This window comes from Takifugu rubripes, chromosome 3 (genome assembly GCF_901000725.2).
Source record: "Takifugu rubripes chromosome 3, fTakRub1.2, whole genome shotgun sequence".
NCBI lineage: Eukaryota > Metazoa > Chordata > Actinopteri > Tetraodontiformes > Tetraodontidae > Takifugu > Takifugu rubripes.
The window spans coordinates 14,206,638-14,221,001 of record NC_042287.1 but is presented as its reverse complement, the minus strand read 5'-3'; the positions used below and the strand labels follow the sequence as shown (position 1 = coordinate 14,221,001).

Here is a 14,364-nt window from a genome sequence, read left to right as displayed (position 1 = left end):
ATAATCACAGGAAACTGTCATTTAAGGTGCATTTAAATGCCGCAATTATTTTTAAACACATGGTGTTTATCTGAACCTCAAAACAATGAGACGTCTGACACTTGTGCAGTTAAGAAGAGAAAGTTGGCATGATTGGCAGCTTCTAGCGGGAGCAGTGGAAGTGGCACTCGCTCCTATTATCAGACAAAGAGCAGACTTTGTTTTGACTCCTGCTGTGGCAGCTTGTTATTTCACATAGCCATTGAAATTTCAATTTCTGTGCCTCGAAATGGTAAAAGTATGTACACCGGGAGGTTGACCACTGCAGCAGGTAACAAACAAGAGACGACTTCCTTTCAAAAGCGCCCCCCCCCCCCGCTTCATCACCCACAGCCAGTCGCAGCAAACAGGAAATACAAAAGAGGACAGCGGGGAAAATGTGCCACTTTTCGGAATTGGTGCTGTTTTTCTGAGCGTGTGTGTCTCTCTCTTTACGCAGACATCGACGAGTGCTCCTTTGACCGCACCTGCGACCATTTCTGTGTCAACTCTGCTGGAAGCTTCCAGTGCCTGTGCCATAAAGGCTACGTCCTCTACGGGCTCGCACACTGTGGAGGTGAGCGTGGACGGGCAGCCGCCGCCAGCATTTTATTTCCATTGTATTTAATGTTCACCTTTGTGACAATCCTACTCCTTGTAATAGTAATTTAGGTCAAAATTATTCATAATATTGGACAAATATCAGCACAATGGCCAAACTTTGCTGATGCAAAATTCATACATTGAATGCATGACAGCTGCGTTTCTGGGCGAAGTTTGAATGCGTTTTGTTTTGTGTGGTTTTGGCCAATATTAGACCTGTGATGTCATCGTGTTAGCTGCCGTGCCGCTGTGCTCCAACGCTGATGAGCTTTGCGGGTCTGCAGTTTCTTAATGTAATATTTGGAGCTCACCTTGACTTGAGCTGTCTCAGATGGGGATTATCATAGAGCATTTATTTACAATTAAATTCTCACTTTTTTTCCCAGAGAAATAAGGAAAGTGGCCTTTTGTGCAGCACGCACATACATCTGGCATACAACCAGCAAGGCGCAGCGCCTGCATGCACCTGCACTCTCAGACTTAATGAATGACTGATGGCTTCCCTTTCTCAGGCTAATTTCTAGGTCTTTCTAAGTAGATTTTCAAATGAGCTGAAACAGGTTTCCTGCCTGGAAGGCAGGAAATAGATTTAAGAACTTCTGATATTAAAAAAAAACAGTGCTTCTTCTGTAGTTAATGGGCTAAAACATGAAACGCTGGAGTAATGGTCCTGGGTGAAGCTTGACCATGTTGATCCAACGGTAACAGGAAGCTTCTGAACGTACCCTGGTGTAGTTGGATCGTAGCAACAGCCTTCAGTATCAGGAGGAGGTGTGCGGGGGCAGGTCTGAGCTGCCCGGCGGGTGCAACGAGGCCCGGCAGAGCCCATCAGGATGATGCAGTGCTCCTTTGATGGAGTGCGTATCACCACTTAGAATCTGCTGCTGTCTCCAGCGCCTCCGGGCCAAAAGAAAGCTCCAGAAGAGATGATCGGATGGAGAGAGGTGGTGCGTGTGCGCTGAAGTACACAGCTTAGCAGGCATTTGTTCTGTCTTCCATCCGTAGTTTGACAAGTCCACTGATCAGGAATGCTGTAAGAAAATGTTGAATGAGGAATGTTGCCAACAACACTGGAACGGAGGCTCCGCTGCGCGAGCTAAAACACAGAAACTTAAAGATAACAGCAACACTGGCCCTTTAGTCCATCACGACTCGGCCGTAAATGTCACTGTTTTGACGTCCATAAAACACATAAATGACACCGGGGCTGTGTCGTGTTCCTGGGTCGTGTTATATCCCACATCCAACATTTATTTTTCGGTCCATCTTTTATGGTCACAACTACACACGCCGTATTTCACAAGGGTCTCTGAGGTTCACGGGGTCCATTCTCTACAAGAGGAAGCTGTATTGGCTGTCAGTTCAGGTAATAAAAGAACAAGAATTGGATTTGTAATGCTTTTTACTCACATGATGGACTGTGATGAGGCCACACTGAGCGTCTGAGAGGAGAGAAGATGGCCTGGCGCGCTCCATTGTTGAGCCGTCCTGTGATGAATGATTTCCCCTCACTTTTCATCGGCGCTGTCACAAATGTTAGATAACCCCGGAGATTTACGGCGCTCCCAACTGGACTGTCTCACAGGCTGGCCGCAGCCAAGGTTATGTTGTTCCCTGTGCGCTTCATCAACAGAAATATAGCTGCCAAACAATCCAGAAAGCTCCAGTGTTTAACTATAGACTCACCCTAAACAAACCCAATTAGGTCAGTGACCGGCTGTCAGGCATTGTGGAAAAACCTGTCAGCATTCCTCCCAAGTGAGAATATATCCAGCAATTCACTCTTTGGGCTAGCTAAACAACCAGCAACCTTTTTGCTTATCTGAGAGGAAACTCGCCCCTGAGCGGTTGTGGCTAAATACTTGAATTAACTAAATTTGATCCTGCCGTTATTTGAAAATGCTTTCAGAGTTCAGCTCAATAAGCCGAAACCGTGCGGACGTTTTGAGCCGTCGAGGGGAAATTCTTCCCAAAAAACACCGAGATGTTTGGACTGTGAGTCTTTGATAAATAAACCCAGAAGAGAGATTAAAATTTAGCATAACATTTCCATGAACTCTGCAACCGTTCCTGAAATTCATCTCCATTACACAAAGCAAGTGTTTAGTCTGAACGTCGGTTTGTCTTCTTTTACTGCACCCTTTTCTATTTTGACTCATCTTTGGCGAGACAAAGGTCGGGAACGCATCTATCTGGTTACATTTCAAGTTGGGGAGGAACAAAGAAATCAAAGCAGCGTTTGTTGGCGGACGAGCTCCGCTTGCGTCAGATATTCATTATACTTCTTTGTCCTTTAAATTGGGTGCTTTGATGCAGAGGATAAGCAGCACATCAGTGTTTTTAAACAGCTCTGGATGCACATCGGCAGAGCGCCGCTGATGAAGTCACCTTCTGCAGGCAGCTCAGAGGCACGCGGCCCCTTTTTTATTCGTGGTGAATAATGGAACAGCACTAGAAAGAGCATTTTGTATCAGCAGGCCAGATCATCAATCACTGCCATTATCTCCTCCTTTCCCGAGGTCCCCGTCTGCGGCATCCTCGGCTCCACTCGCTGAGCTCATTTTGGGTTTAGCGTCAAAGGCAGCAGCCTGCATCTGGATGCCTGATGCTTTCGGCGGGTCTCTCAGCTCCGCGCTCGTCGCTATGATTTCCTCTTCGCCACAAGTCTCACCCGCTCAAGAGCGAAGAAGTTTTGACCATGAAATTGAATGTGGCAACATCAAGAAAAGAGACCGAAATTCTGTTTACGGACCAAAACTTAAATCTTCCCAGAACGTGAGGGGATGAAACGAAGTCCCAGAACTTCCACATTCCTTGAAAACTTCCTCCGCTCTTTTCTTCAGCAGAATTGAATCCAGATTTTTCCACCAGCATTGTTTTTCTGTTTTTTAACAGTTAGACATTTGCGTTAGATGATAACAGGATTGAATTCAAGGAATTCGCTTGGGAGTTATTCCACCAAACATCTCTTCTTCGTTCATAGATATTGATGAATGCAGCATAAATCGTGGAGGCTGTAAATACGGATGCATCAACTCTCTGGGCAGCTATGAGTGTACCTGTCCACCAGGGTTCAAGCTGCACTGGAACCGGAAAGACTGCGTCGGTATGTAGCAGCACTGCCCCCCTGTGGCCAGTAATGGAAATCACAATGCTGTTGTCCACGCCAGTGTGACTAAAGATAATATTTTAAAAGTACAATGAAATAGGACTTCTTGAACAAAGTCCATTTCTTTATTATCAATCATAGTATTTTAAGAAAAAAAAAACCATTTTGATTCTGTGTTTTGTGTTTTCCTCAGAGCTGGTGAAATGTCCTCCTGGACTCGTGGCTCCGAAGGCCACACTGACCTGCAACAAGACAGGAAAGAAGGAGAGCTGTTCCCTCACCTGCGCCTCCAAGGCTCACTACCTGGCAGGTAGGCCACCCACAGTCAGAATGAACCTTCTACATCCCAAATCCTTTTAACTCAAAGCTACAAATGTCGTCTGTGTGTCCAGAGTCTGACAACAGCTACTCTGTCAGTTGTGGCATCCCCATCCTCCGAGGAAAATCTCCAGCAAGGCTCAATTCGAGCAGCAGCCAGTCCTGCATAGGTCTGCTTCCCTCCAGATTCCTATTATTAGAGCTAAAGTACTCTCCGTGTGCTCTGATGGGCAGGTGATGTGCTTCCACCCACTGTGCTGTGTTTGTCTGTAGAGACTCTGGCCCCGCCAGTCAAGCAGACGGCTTCTTTCAAGATTAAAAATGCCAAATGTCACCTGCACCCGAAGTTGAGTGGCAGGACAGAAGACAGAGGACGGACACTCGGTCCAGGTGTGTGTAGCGTGGATTCGAAGGACAAGAAGAGTGAATTGAAGCGGAGGTTGTTTTTTTTTAACCTTTAAATCTGTTAAATAATGGTTTTTGTCGCCCGCAGGAAGTGCCCAGCCCTGCAGCAACTGCCTGGTGACATTTGTCAACCTTAAATGTGACTCCTCAAAGAAAGCCAAGGGGCGGCGCGCTCGCAACCCCTCCAACAAAGAGGTGACGCGCATCACGTTGGAGCTGGAGGCTGAGGTCAAACCTGGAGACACCACAGGTCGCTGCCGACATTTCCCACATCAAATTCCCTGTTGTTGCTCGCCGTTTTGGCGCCGACCCGGATTGTCCACTGAATTGTTTCATGTGGTTCTGACCAGGAAGCTGCAATCTGAGTTGCCTCAGACAGCGCATGGAGAAGCAGGTGAAAACTTACATCAAAGCGCTGAAGAAGTCCATCAATCAAGAGCGTTTTCTGATCCGAGTCGCCGGGCTGGAATACGAGGTGGCTCAAAAACTCCCCCAGGCTGCTCCCATTCAGGAGAACTGCGGACCGGGCTGGGAGAGGGACGGCAGCAGATGTGGTAAGGCCACACAACTGGGACGGATCGGTCGTACGGTCAGATGTAGCTCCGGTTTGAAAAGCAGGAAAAGGCCGTTTCTAGGTGTTCATGGCAGAAGTAGAACTACATGAAACACCTGACGGATGCAGATTTAGATCCATTCATAAACACTTCCAAGAACCAATGTCTGTTTTTCTAAAAAGCAACATTTTGTGTCATTGTGGGTATTTTCTCAGTCAGATGCTCATCAGGGTCTTATTACCACGGTGAACAGGAGCGCTGTGTGCCGTGTCCACCGGGCACTTTTCAGGAGAAGGAGGGGCAGCTGGCCTGCGACCTCTGTCCTGGCAGCGACGGCCACGGGCCTGTCGGCGCGCGGAATATCTCCTCCTGTGCAGGTATGTAAGCTCGGAACTCCACGTTCTGCGAGGAATTCTGCTCTCTAAAACCGCTTCCCACATCCAGGCCAGTGTCCGATGGGGTACTTCTCCAGTGACGGGTTCAAACCGTGCCAGCCATGCCCTCAGGGCGCCTACCAACCAGATCTGGGGAGGACGCTGTGCTTCCCTTGTGGGGGAGGACTGAGCACCAAACGGGAAGGTGCCAGCTCCTTCCATGACTGTGAGGTCAAAGGTCAGTACGTGTCTTCTTTAAACAAAGAGGGGAAAAAATCCACTCGGAATATCAAAGATCACGACCTCGTTTATAAAACGGGATCAAAAGGAGGCCTGGATAAGTGGCCTTTAGTTGTTTACGCAGATGCAGCCGGGCGCGTGTTGCATAATCTCAGAATTCCAAACTAGAAAACTTCCAAAAGCAGAATTAGTTCAGAGATTCGGGTCAGAGGACCACAGAGACCCGCAGGACTAGAGCTGCATTTAATATAAGGACTTTAAATCGGGTTATTGTGATTCTAACACCAGTGCGGACAGGGAGCGGACAGGGATTAAATGGCTCTGTTTTTCATGCCTGGCTTTAATCCAAATTTACAATTTAGCCACATCTTAAATTCAGCCCAACCTTGGTTAAATCTAATGATTTAAACAGCTATAAACTTTTCTCTTCGTTCATTGTTGGGAATCTCAAACTGCATTTTTATACCTGATTGGAACCAATAAAACTCTCCATACCTTCCGCCAGTAGGTGGCAGCATGACGCACAAGGACTACATGTTTTTTCGGTTTGATTCCGAAACCTTCTGCAGCAGAAACCCTGTAAACCAGCTTTATTCCTCTCCCCTGCAGTCCAGTGCTCTCCTGGTCATTACTACAACACCACGGTTCACCGCTGTATCCGCTGCCCCGTAGGCACCTATCAGACAGAGTTCCGACAGAATTACTGCATTTCCTGCCCCGGCAACACCACCACTGATTTCGATGGTGCCACGAGCGTCTCCCAGTGCAAGAGTGAGTCTGGAAATTACTGTTTTCACTTGGTTTCTAAACCTGGAGCCGCTGACACGTTTCATTTCATGCGCGCGCGTCTAGACAGGCAATGCGGTGGCGAGATGGGCGAGTTTATGGGTTACATCGAGTCGCCCAACTATCCCGGCAATTACCCCGCTAACGTGGAGTGCATTTGGAACATCAACCCCCCCAGCAAGCGCAAGATCTTAATCGTGGTGCCGGAGATCTTCCTGCCCTCCGAGGATGAGTGTGGAGACGTGCTGGTCATGAGGAAGAACTGTGAGTTTCCCCTCTGCGGGGTTGGAGTTTTACAGGAAATGGGTGTTTTTGACGTTACCCCGCGTGCGTCCCTGCCAGGGTCGGCCACGTCCATCACCACCTACGAGACGTGTCAGACCTACGAGCGACCCATCGCCTTCACGGCCCGATCCAGACGGCTCTGGATCAACTTCAAGTCCAACGAGGTCAACAGCGCCCGAGGCTTCCAGATCCCCTACGTCACCTATGATGGTGTGTGAGCACAGAATCCCTTCATAACCCCAGTAACCCCAGTTCCTTTAATGCTACCCGGTTAGCCGTTGAACCTTTCCTCTCTTTGGAAATTTTGTATTTCTAGTTTTAGAAATCAACCCTTTTTTTTCCTTCTCTCCCAATTCCAGAGGATTACGAGCAGCTGGTAGAGGACATCGTTCGAGACGGGAGATTGTACGCGTCAGAAAACCATCAGGAAATCCTGAAGGTTAGTTTCGCCAATGTCTGGCACTTGCGCAACAAAATCGCAAGAACAAAGCAAGAAATTGTCCCGAAATCAGCCCTCATAGTGCTCACGATGATGTCATAGGTGACTGTTGTTCCAGGGAAAGATAAAATGTGGTCGTGCGTGAAGTTTACACCCTTTTCTTCTTCCTCGCAGGATAAAAAACTGATTAAGACACTGTTCGACGTGCTGGCTCACCCACACAACTACTTTAAGTACACCACTCGGGAGTCTAACGAGATGCTTCCCCGCTCCTTCATACGTCTCATAAGCAGCAAAGTGTCGGCCTTCCTGCGACCTTACAAGTAAAAAGGTCAAACAGCTTCCGAAGCGCCGGGGTCGTGACCTCCCGGCCCCCGCCCCCTCCCCTTACAGACCACATCCTGCAAATCTCACAGGAATTAAACATACTAGTATGTTTATTCTCTTATTTGTTCCGTAGGCTTTGACATCTTTTTTTTTATATATATATAAAAACTATGCAGATCTGAGGAATAATGGAAATCTTTTTTTTTGTTGTTTTTGTCAAGGATCCATGTAGCACAGGTCTGCAATCCCAATCTGAGGCATTAATGGGGATGTAAAGAATGTGAGTGGGTTTGTTTTCCATCGTGTTGTGCAATGAAACCACAGAGGGAAAAGAGAAACGCCCGTTTCAGACAGGAGCCGTGTTTTTGGCGTGCGCTCTTTCAGCTTGTATTTGTGCAAACGAGCGGTCTAGATTCCAACCCAGGCGTCCCGTCGCCGGCGTCCGTGCGCCGTCCTCGAGGAGGAGCGGCTGCTAAAATTCACACCTTCGTTCGAAGCCTTACCAGATCCGAGCTCTTAGAGCAGTTTAAGGGCGTTGCTGTTAAAACAGTCCAATGTTCCGTCTGTCCAGACTGTGCCAACCTCTTCTGAACTTCAGACAATTTCTGTTGCTCTTTTATTATTCCCAGCATAGATACAGAAAAGGGGTGGATGTGTGGTCCTGGTGGAGAAAATTCTGAGAGCTGCAGAAATGAGATAATGTGATTTTTTTTAGTGGAGTGCGTCTCAGAGAGAGAGAGAGAGAGAGAGAAATGTCTGAGGGACATTGTTTGCTGCTTCTTTTCTTTAAAAAAAAAAAAAAGGTCACTTTAATTGTTCAGTCTCATATTGTCTTTCTGATGTAGTCGACTCACTAAATCTGTAGATTAAAACAAAAAAGAAGCTTCACGTCCAAAATATTTTGGTCAAGGGATAATCTCACATCTCCGTCTCTGAGCTTTGGTCTCCATCAATCTTGTAAATAATGAAAATAATCCAGACGAGGGTTGAATTCTTTGATCCCAGTTGTTACGCAGGACCCCTCCCCCCCGGAATCTTCATCCCACACATCCAAAGACACCCAGTCCCCTCCCTTTTAGTCCCCAGTTGAAGTTCATGATCTGTCCCAGTGAAGACAGCTCTTCCAAAGACCCCCCCACTCAAAAAAGAAAAAAGTTCATTTTGTTTAGTGCACTACATTTCCTTTTCCTAGATTACTTCATCCTCCCTTCATAATTTAGTTTATTCTTTCATTTGAAAAAAAGTGTCCAAAACAGGGTAAAATGTCTTGATTTGCATCAGGATCGTTCAGATTAAAAAAAGACTAGCTTAGCATCGCTAACATCAACGCAGTCATTTTTAAAGTAGAGTTTAGGTTGAAAGCAGCCCGATTACACTCAAAGCATCTTATTTTTAGTTCCAAAAGGATCGAACCACCGTTTTCCTCATCCCAGTTGTGGAATAAATTGAACAAAAACTCCCTGAACTTTGTCACTTTCATCGTCGCTGCAGTCAGAGTCCTGCAAACTGCATATTCAACCCTCATAACAGCGTCAGTTCCTCTTCTCTAATCTCTGCTAGAACCTTCGTGGGGGGAACTTTTGTCCCCGTTCATGTAAATATAGAAAAAAATAAAAATAAATGATTGTAAACGTAAACTTGGTATTTTTAAGAACCCAAACATCAGGATGCAACGAGGGATTTTCTGACCGACGCCGGGTCGAAACCATGAAGTCACGTTGGTTTGAAATTCCATAGCCGTCTCACTAAGCTACAGATGTTTACATCTGGTCTGTGTGCCGTCGACACCCACAGTGCGATCTTTGTCCAGTACTTCCCTCCAAACAGGCTTCCGTCCTGCAACCCGAGTTTATTTTATTTTTTGTAATTGTTGCCTTTAACAAGAGTTTGCTATGATGTATCAGAGTTGATGATATTTGCACTTGAATTGTTATTGATCATGTAAAGAAATGTCTGGATTTTGTATTTGTCTTTTTAAAATGAATGGAAATGGTGTCTTTCCCCCCCCCCCTCGTAGCTTGTCTGTTCGTAAAAATGCTCACAGTTTTAGTCTAGAGATGATACACATAACATTATCGACTGTTTAAACAAGAAGTTTGTACTTGTTACTGTCCAAAACACTTATCGAAATAAACATACTGTACTTCAGCCTCACTTCAGCCACTTTAATGTCCGTAATAATGATTTTATACAAATGAAAATAGTGCAGAATCGCAGGTTCCGACTTTTAGACTGTTCGGATCCCTGCAGAGTGTTGGTGAATATATGAGCGCGTGGATTAGTTCCTCCAGCGGACGGGCCGTGCTGAAACAACAAGGTTCGGAGGTCAACAGTGGCGTCAAACTATACGACTTTTGTGCCGCAGTGGCGTTGGCTCACCTCTAGGGGCGCACCGCGGGAGGCCGGGCGACCAGCGGCCGTCGCTCCCGCAGGTGACGACGCTCGGGCCGGTGGAGGCGTAGCCCGGCTTGCACTCGATAGTGATGCTGTCTCGGTGCTCGTAGGAGGCCCTCGAGGCTCCGCTCCAAAAGCCTCCTGGCACTCTTGGAGGGGGACACGTCACATCTGAGACAAAGACAGATGCCACTTTTACAGTCGTCTGTGTGGCCTTCACATGGCAGGAGTATAAATAGCTGACAAGCGCTGCAACGTCGGCTCCTGGGACGCACCTTTACACGTGGGAAGAGTGCTCCACGTCCCGTCCTGGGTGCACCAGACCTCCCGTGATCCTATCATGGTCCCCGTGAGACAGCGATAGTGGACCGTGCTCCTATACGTGAACGGCGGCTCCCGAGAACCTTGCAGCTCGGCGTTCGCCACTTTCGGAGGCTCGCCACAGTCGATAGCTGGAAGATTAGCAGCGGCATTTTCACGGTCACAGAAGGGAACTCAAACCTCATCCACTGGGGGGGTTGGCTTACCTTCACAGATGGGAATGCGGCCATCCCAACCCTGGGCCATGCAGTTCCTGGTTGCCTGGCCAACAAGGAGATGCCTGCAGCAGTAAAGTCCCATTAGACAGAGGTGGAATGAAACGATGTGAGCGGCGCCGTTTACTCACCCCTCATCACAGACGGCCGTGGCGGTGTCGCCAAACTGGACCCCAGTATAGACGAACTCTCCGTTCGTAATCTCTCCAGCAGAACCACACAACTTTCCTATTATGGGATGGGAATCAAAGATTTGATAGATTCTTGTCAAAGGTATGTGATAAAAACAACTTCCTTTATTAATTCATTGGCAGTGGGCAGGTGTGGCAGTGTCGCAAGCGTTTACAAAACCCACAGTATTTTTTTATGCCTCACTCCCGGCACAACCAAGATGATTCATCTTTTCTCAGGTTTCGAGCAATGTGATTCAATACTTCCATCTCCCCATCCAATTATCAAAGAGACTTAGTGAAGGATCAAAGCAGACAGATGAGCCACGGTCAGGTTCTGGCAGTGTCACCAGGTTCATTTGAAAATAATTGGCCGTCTGGAAGGTGGCAAAGGTTTGCCATGAATAAAAACATGCTTACTTTCACATCGAAGGTGCAGCGGCGTCCACTTTCCGTCGACGCACTTGCGATATCGGCTCCCGCCCGCTTGGACGTGTCCCACTTCGCAGACATAGTGGACCCGGTCACCAGAAGCAAAGCTTTTCATTGTGGTGAATCTGTCGGCAAGGTCGGCGTTTCCGACGGCTTCTGGGACGCCGCAGCGTACTGCGGGTCACATTTGGAAGAGTTTAATGAACCAGAATTAATCAATTTCAGGAAAAAAAGAAATCAACCTGAAGAAAAGCGAACTCACGGTCTTTATCAGGTAACTGGGTTGGAACGTATGTGCGCAGGCACTGGGGGGGCAGAGGTCCCCACCGGCCGTCTGGACCACAGGTGATCTGCTGAGCTCCGTCCAGCTGGAAACCTTCGCGGCAGGTGATGTTCACGCTGTCGCCCGCTCGGACCACCTCTCCAGACGGGCTGAGAGAGTTGGCGACCGCAGGGGTGGAACAGGTGGCCTCCCCCTCTGGGGGATCCAAAACACACTTGTTGATTAAGGTTGTTTTTTTTTTTGTTTTTGTTTTTTTAAATCATCCCTGAATAAACTCTTTCCTCCCTTTTATGCTTTTTAGTCATTCCAAAACTTTCAGGCTGACTCGATCACATGTATAATCGGATTAATTGGCGTCACGATTGCCGCTCTGGTTGCAGATGACGTCACCGCAAAGATGGCAGCAGCCATATCGCGAATGTTTTAGCCTCAGCTTCTCTTGTCGGTTGGTTTGTCCTGCTTTGACATTGCAGTGACCGTCGCGCTCCATTCAAATGGTGAAAGATGAAGAAATTAAAATGACGCAGCGGCGTGCGGGCGGTAACCAGGGAGTGTTGCGGGTTGTTTAATGACGCTCCAATCTGTGACGAATCCTCACCTTCACAGGTTGGAATCTCACCCGTCCAGCCGGACTTCTTGCAGATCATGTAGTTGGGTCCTTTCAGGGTGTATCTGTCAGTGTGAGGGGGAGAGGGGGGTGCTTTAGAAACAGATTCCACCCAGAACGTTCAGATTTGGCCCCACTCACCCCTGGTTACATACGGCGAAGACCTTCTCCCCCAGGTATAAATTCCCTTCATACTCGAACTGTCCGTTTGGCAGATCCCCAGCGTTTCCGCAGGATTTCTCTGGAAAAAATTAGACAGCAGCAGATAGTTTGAGTCCTTTGTCGCAAAGTTGTAAAATTAATCAAAATGACGATCAAACAGAGTTCTCGTTGATTTGTATACGTCATTTACTCAATATACATTAACATTAAGCACCGATTTTAAATTACTCGTGTCTTATTTTCTATACAACAATTTCTGCTTGAATTTGATAGTAAACTACATTTTTAAAGGAAGTTCAAACAATCTACATGAAGACAGCGTAGGTATATACGATAGCCGCTAGAGGGCAGCAGACAGCTTATCAGCTTTAACGTGTCATAAATACTTTTAAAGAGGAAATTCTTATCCAAACTCTCCTTTAAAAAGATGAAATTGTTCGTCGTTTGTGCCGCATTTACTCACTTTCGCACTTGAGAGTCAATTTAGTCCATTTTCCGCGTGAACACTGCACAGCTCGGAACCCTTTGGATGGAGTGAAATCTTCTGCACAGTTATAATAAATCTTCTCTCCTTCATTGAAAATCTTTCTGCTGCTGTACTTCTTAACCAGGGTGGTGTGCGGGTACTCGGGCGGCGCAGAGCACTTCTTTGGCAATTCAGCTGCTTTTTGGTTTTTTTTAAAAAATAGAATAGCATCAGCTTAAACCCAATAAACAGCCAGAACCTTCCAAAATTGTTTGTTTTCTCCCTCTTACCTGAAGCCAGGTAGGCGAACGATACAATCACAACATTCCAGCCGACCGTCCTCATGTTTGTGTCTCGTCAACAAGTCCGCCAGGCAGAGTTTAAAGTGGCAGCAGGAGGTTCAGATGAGGCAATTTATAGAGGGAGGTGGCACGTCTCCATAGCAACTACAACCGCGAGCACGGATACAAAGCATTTTCCCATAGGCTTGTTGTGTGATCTGTAGTGGTTAATTGACGATAAAGCCAACTGGGATAAAACTGGACTAATTGGATTGCAACTCCTCCGGATTTAAAACGTAAGACTTAAGTTCCTTCATTATGATAGTTTTGTTGTCCATGAAATAGTTATGTCACGGCACCTAAAATAGTTAGTTTTGTTATGATTTTCTGAGAACTGATTAAATTTTAGACATATACATAAATAACGTAAAAAACAACATAAATAACATTTTGCCATATTTGAGCCCATATCTTTTGTTCGTTTTGTTAACTTGATCCACAGAAATCTGGATTTTTGGTGGTGACGAGTTTGTTTTTCCTGATTTTGAGTCACATCTTTCAAGTTAGCAGTTTATTTCTTTTTTAAAATGATGTGAAGTTTTCTGCATCTGCCTCCATTTGCTTAAATTTACATCATCCATACAGGAAAATATAATGTCTGTGCTTTTTAATTTTTTTCACAATTTAAATGTATTACTATTATCCTACTTTTAACAATTTAAACCCTCTAGTATGTCTTGTACACGTACATGAATTGACAATAATGCTGTCCTAAACTTAAAACATAATATTGTCGATAATTTATTGATGTTTGAGCTGAAGTGATTTTGCCTAGTGTTAAAAATATTTATGAATAAAAATATGTGATTTTATCTTCACAAGTTTCGCGAAACATATTGCAGACAGCAAACTTTAACATCAAAGATGATGACGATGATGATCTGAAATTTGCTCACGTTCCTTCAGATTTTGGACACGCCCCCTATGCGTCTTTGTTGGGTTGGACACGCCCTCTATGTATGTTGAGTCCGTTTAGACACGCCCCCCGAGTGACTCAGTTTGGCGACAGTTTGGGTGAGCCGAACTCGTCCACTGAGGCCTGTTCCAGGACTCTTGGAGACGAAATGTCATGTTATATCATGTCCTGATGATGGTGTGATCCCACCTCTCACATGTTCTTTCATTTGTTGACCACATGAATCGTTTTCCCTCCTTTGGCTACCAGAGAAGGTTAAAACTACCAGAACTCAGAAGATTTGTGATCGGGCAGCGCCCGGACAGCTAAATATAAACTGGCTGGTTTGTTTTAAAGGCTTTTTTCTTCATAACACAGCTGAGTTAAGTCCTTCTAAAGGTCTGGGAAGACATTTAGAAAGTAATCACTCAGCAAATGTGAACTGCTAAAATAACTCAGAGCTCAGTGGGTACTAATATTTTTTATGTTATCTCATACCAGAATTGTACACTTTGGTAAGAAATGACATATTTTTGGTCTCAGCTAATCAGGAACATATCTTGGACTCTTCCAGACAACAGCAAAAGAACGGCTGTCCTCCAAATTATCTTTGGAAGCTG

The 14,364-nt window shown here is 46.2% G+C and overlaps 2 protein-coding genes across 5 annotated transcripts in view; one reads left to right on the top strand and one right to left on the bottom strand.

Moving 5' to 3' along the window:
• The window catches only part of scube3 (signal peptide, CUB domain, EGF-like 3), a 53,715-nt gene extending 44,114 nt beyond the window's left edge, over positions 1 to 9,601 (top strand). For all 3 annotated transcript variants that reach the window (XM_029834284.1, XM_011602644.2, XM_011602643.2), the window contains 14 exons: positions 479 to 595; positions 3,605 to 3,727; positions 3,924 to 4,040; positions 4,123 to 4,218; positions 4,322 to 4,438; positions 4,542 to 4,703; positions 4,804 to 5,007; positions 5,223 to 5,384; positions 5,452 to 5,619; positions 6,231 to 6,392; positions 6,474 to 6,671; positions 6,750 to 6,902; positions 7,052 to 7,131; positions 7,306 to 9,601. In XM_029834284.1, coding sequence (XP_029690144.1) covers positions 479 to 595; positions 3,605 to 3,727; positions 3,924 to 4,040; positions 4,123 to 4,218; positions 4,322 to 4,438; positions 4,542 to 4,703; positions 4,804 to 5,007; positions 5,223 to 5,384; positions 5,452 to 5,619; positions 6,231 to 6,392; positions 6,474 to 6,671; positions 6,750 to 6,902; positions 7,052 to 7,131; positions 7,306 to 7,458 — 2,012 coding nt within the window. In that variant the 3' untranslated portion in view covers positions 7,459 to 9,601. The remainder of the gene's footprint in view (positions 1 to 478; positions 596 to 3,604; positions 3,728 to 3,923; positions 4,041 to 4,122; positions 4,219 to 4,321; positions 4,439 to 4,541; positions 4,704 to 4,803; positions 5,008 to 5,222; positions 5,385 to 5,451; positions 5,620 to 6,230; positions 6,393 to 6,473; positions 6,672 to 6,749; positions 6,903 to 7,051; positions 7,132 to 7,305) is intronic.
• Position 9,602: 1 nt separating this feature from the next.
• Positions 9,603 to 12,956, bottom strand: LOC101079356 (complement receptor type 1-like). Of its 2 annotated transcripts, none has more exons than XM_011602642.2 (11): positions 12,799 to 12,956; positions 12,506 to 12,706; positions 12,022 to 12,121; positions 11,872 to 11,945; positions 11,253 to 11,468; positions 10,979 to 11,164; positions 10,520 to 10,616; positions 10,380 to 10,453; positions 10,128 to 10,304; positions 9,838 to 10,023; positions 9,603 to 9,762 (listed from the first exon to the last, which is right to left on the bottom strand). In XM_011602642.2, exons 1-11 carry the CDS (start codon positions 12,851 to 12,853, stop codon positions 9,737 to 9,739), a joined length of 1,392 nt encoding a protein of 463 aa, XP_011600944.2. In that variant the 5' UTR covers positions 12,854 to 12,956; the 3' UTR covers positions 9,603 to 9,736. The 2 variants fall into 2 exon arrangements, with proteins under 2 accessions (XP_011600944.2, XP_029690146.1); XM_029834286.1 differs by having other exon boundaries at positions 12,506 to 12,703; positions 12,799 to 12,952.
• Between the last annotated feature and the right edge of the window lie 1,408 nt (positions 12,957 to 14,364).

What these genes read in the sequence shown, in the direction of transcription:
- LOC101079356 (XM_011602642.2), bottom strand. Translation starts at nt 12,853, where the DNA reads ATGAGGACGGTCGGCTGGAATGTTGTGATTGTATCGTTCGCCTACCTG. An exon ending in GTTCGCCTACCTGGCTTCAG is followed by an intron (nt 12,707 to 12,798) that starts GTAAGAGGGAGA and finishes AAAACCAAAAAG; the next exon opens with CAGCTGAATTGCCAAAGAAG. An exon ending in ACGGCCGTCTGTGATGAGGG is followed by an intron (nt 10,454 to 10,519) that starts GTGAGTAAACGG and finishes TTACTGCTGCAG; the next exon opens with GCATCTCCTTGTTGGCCAGG.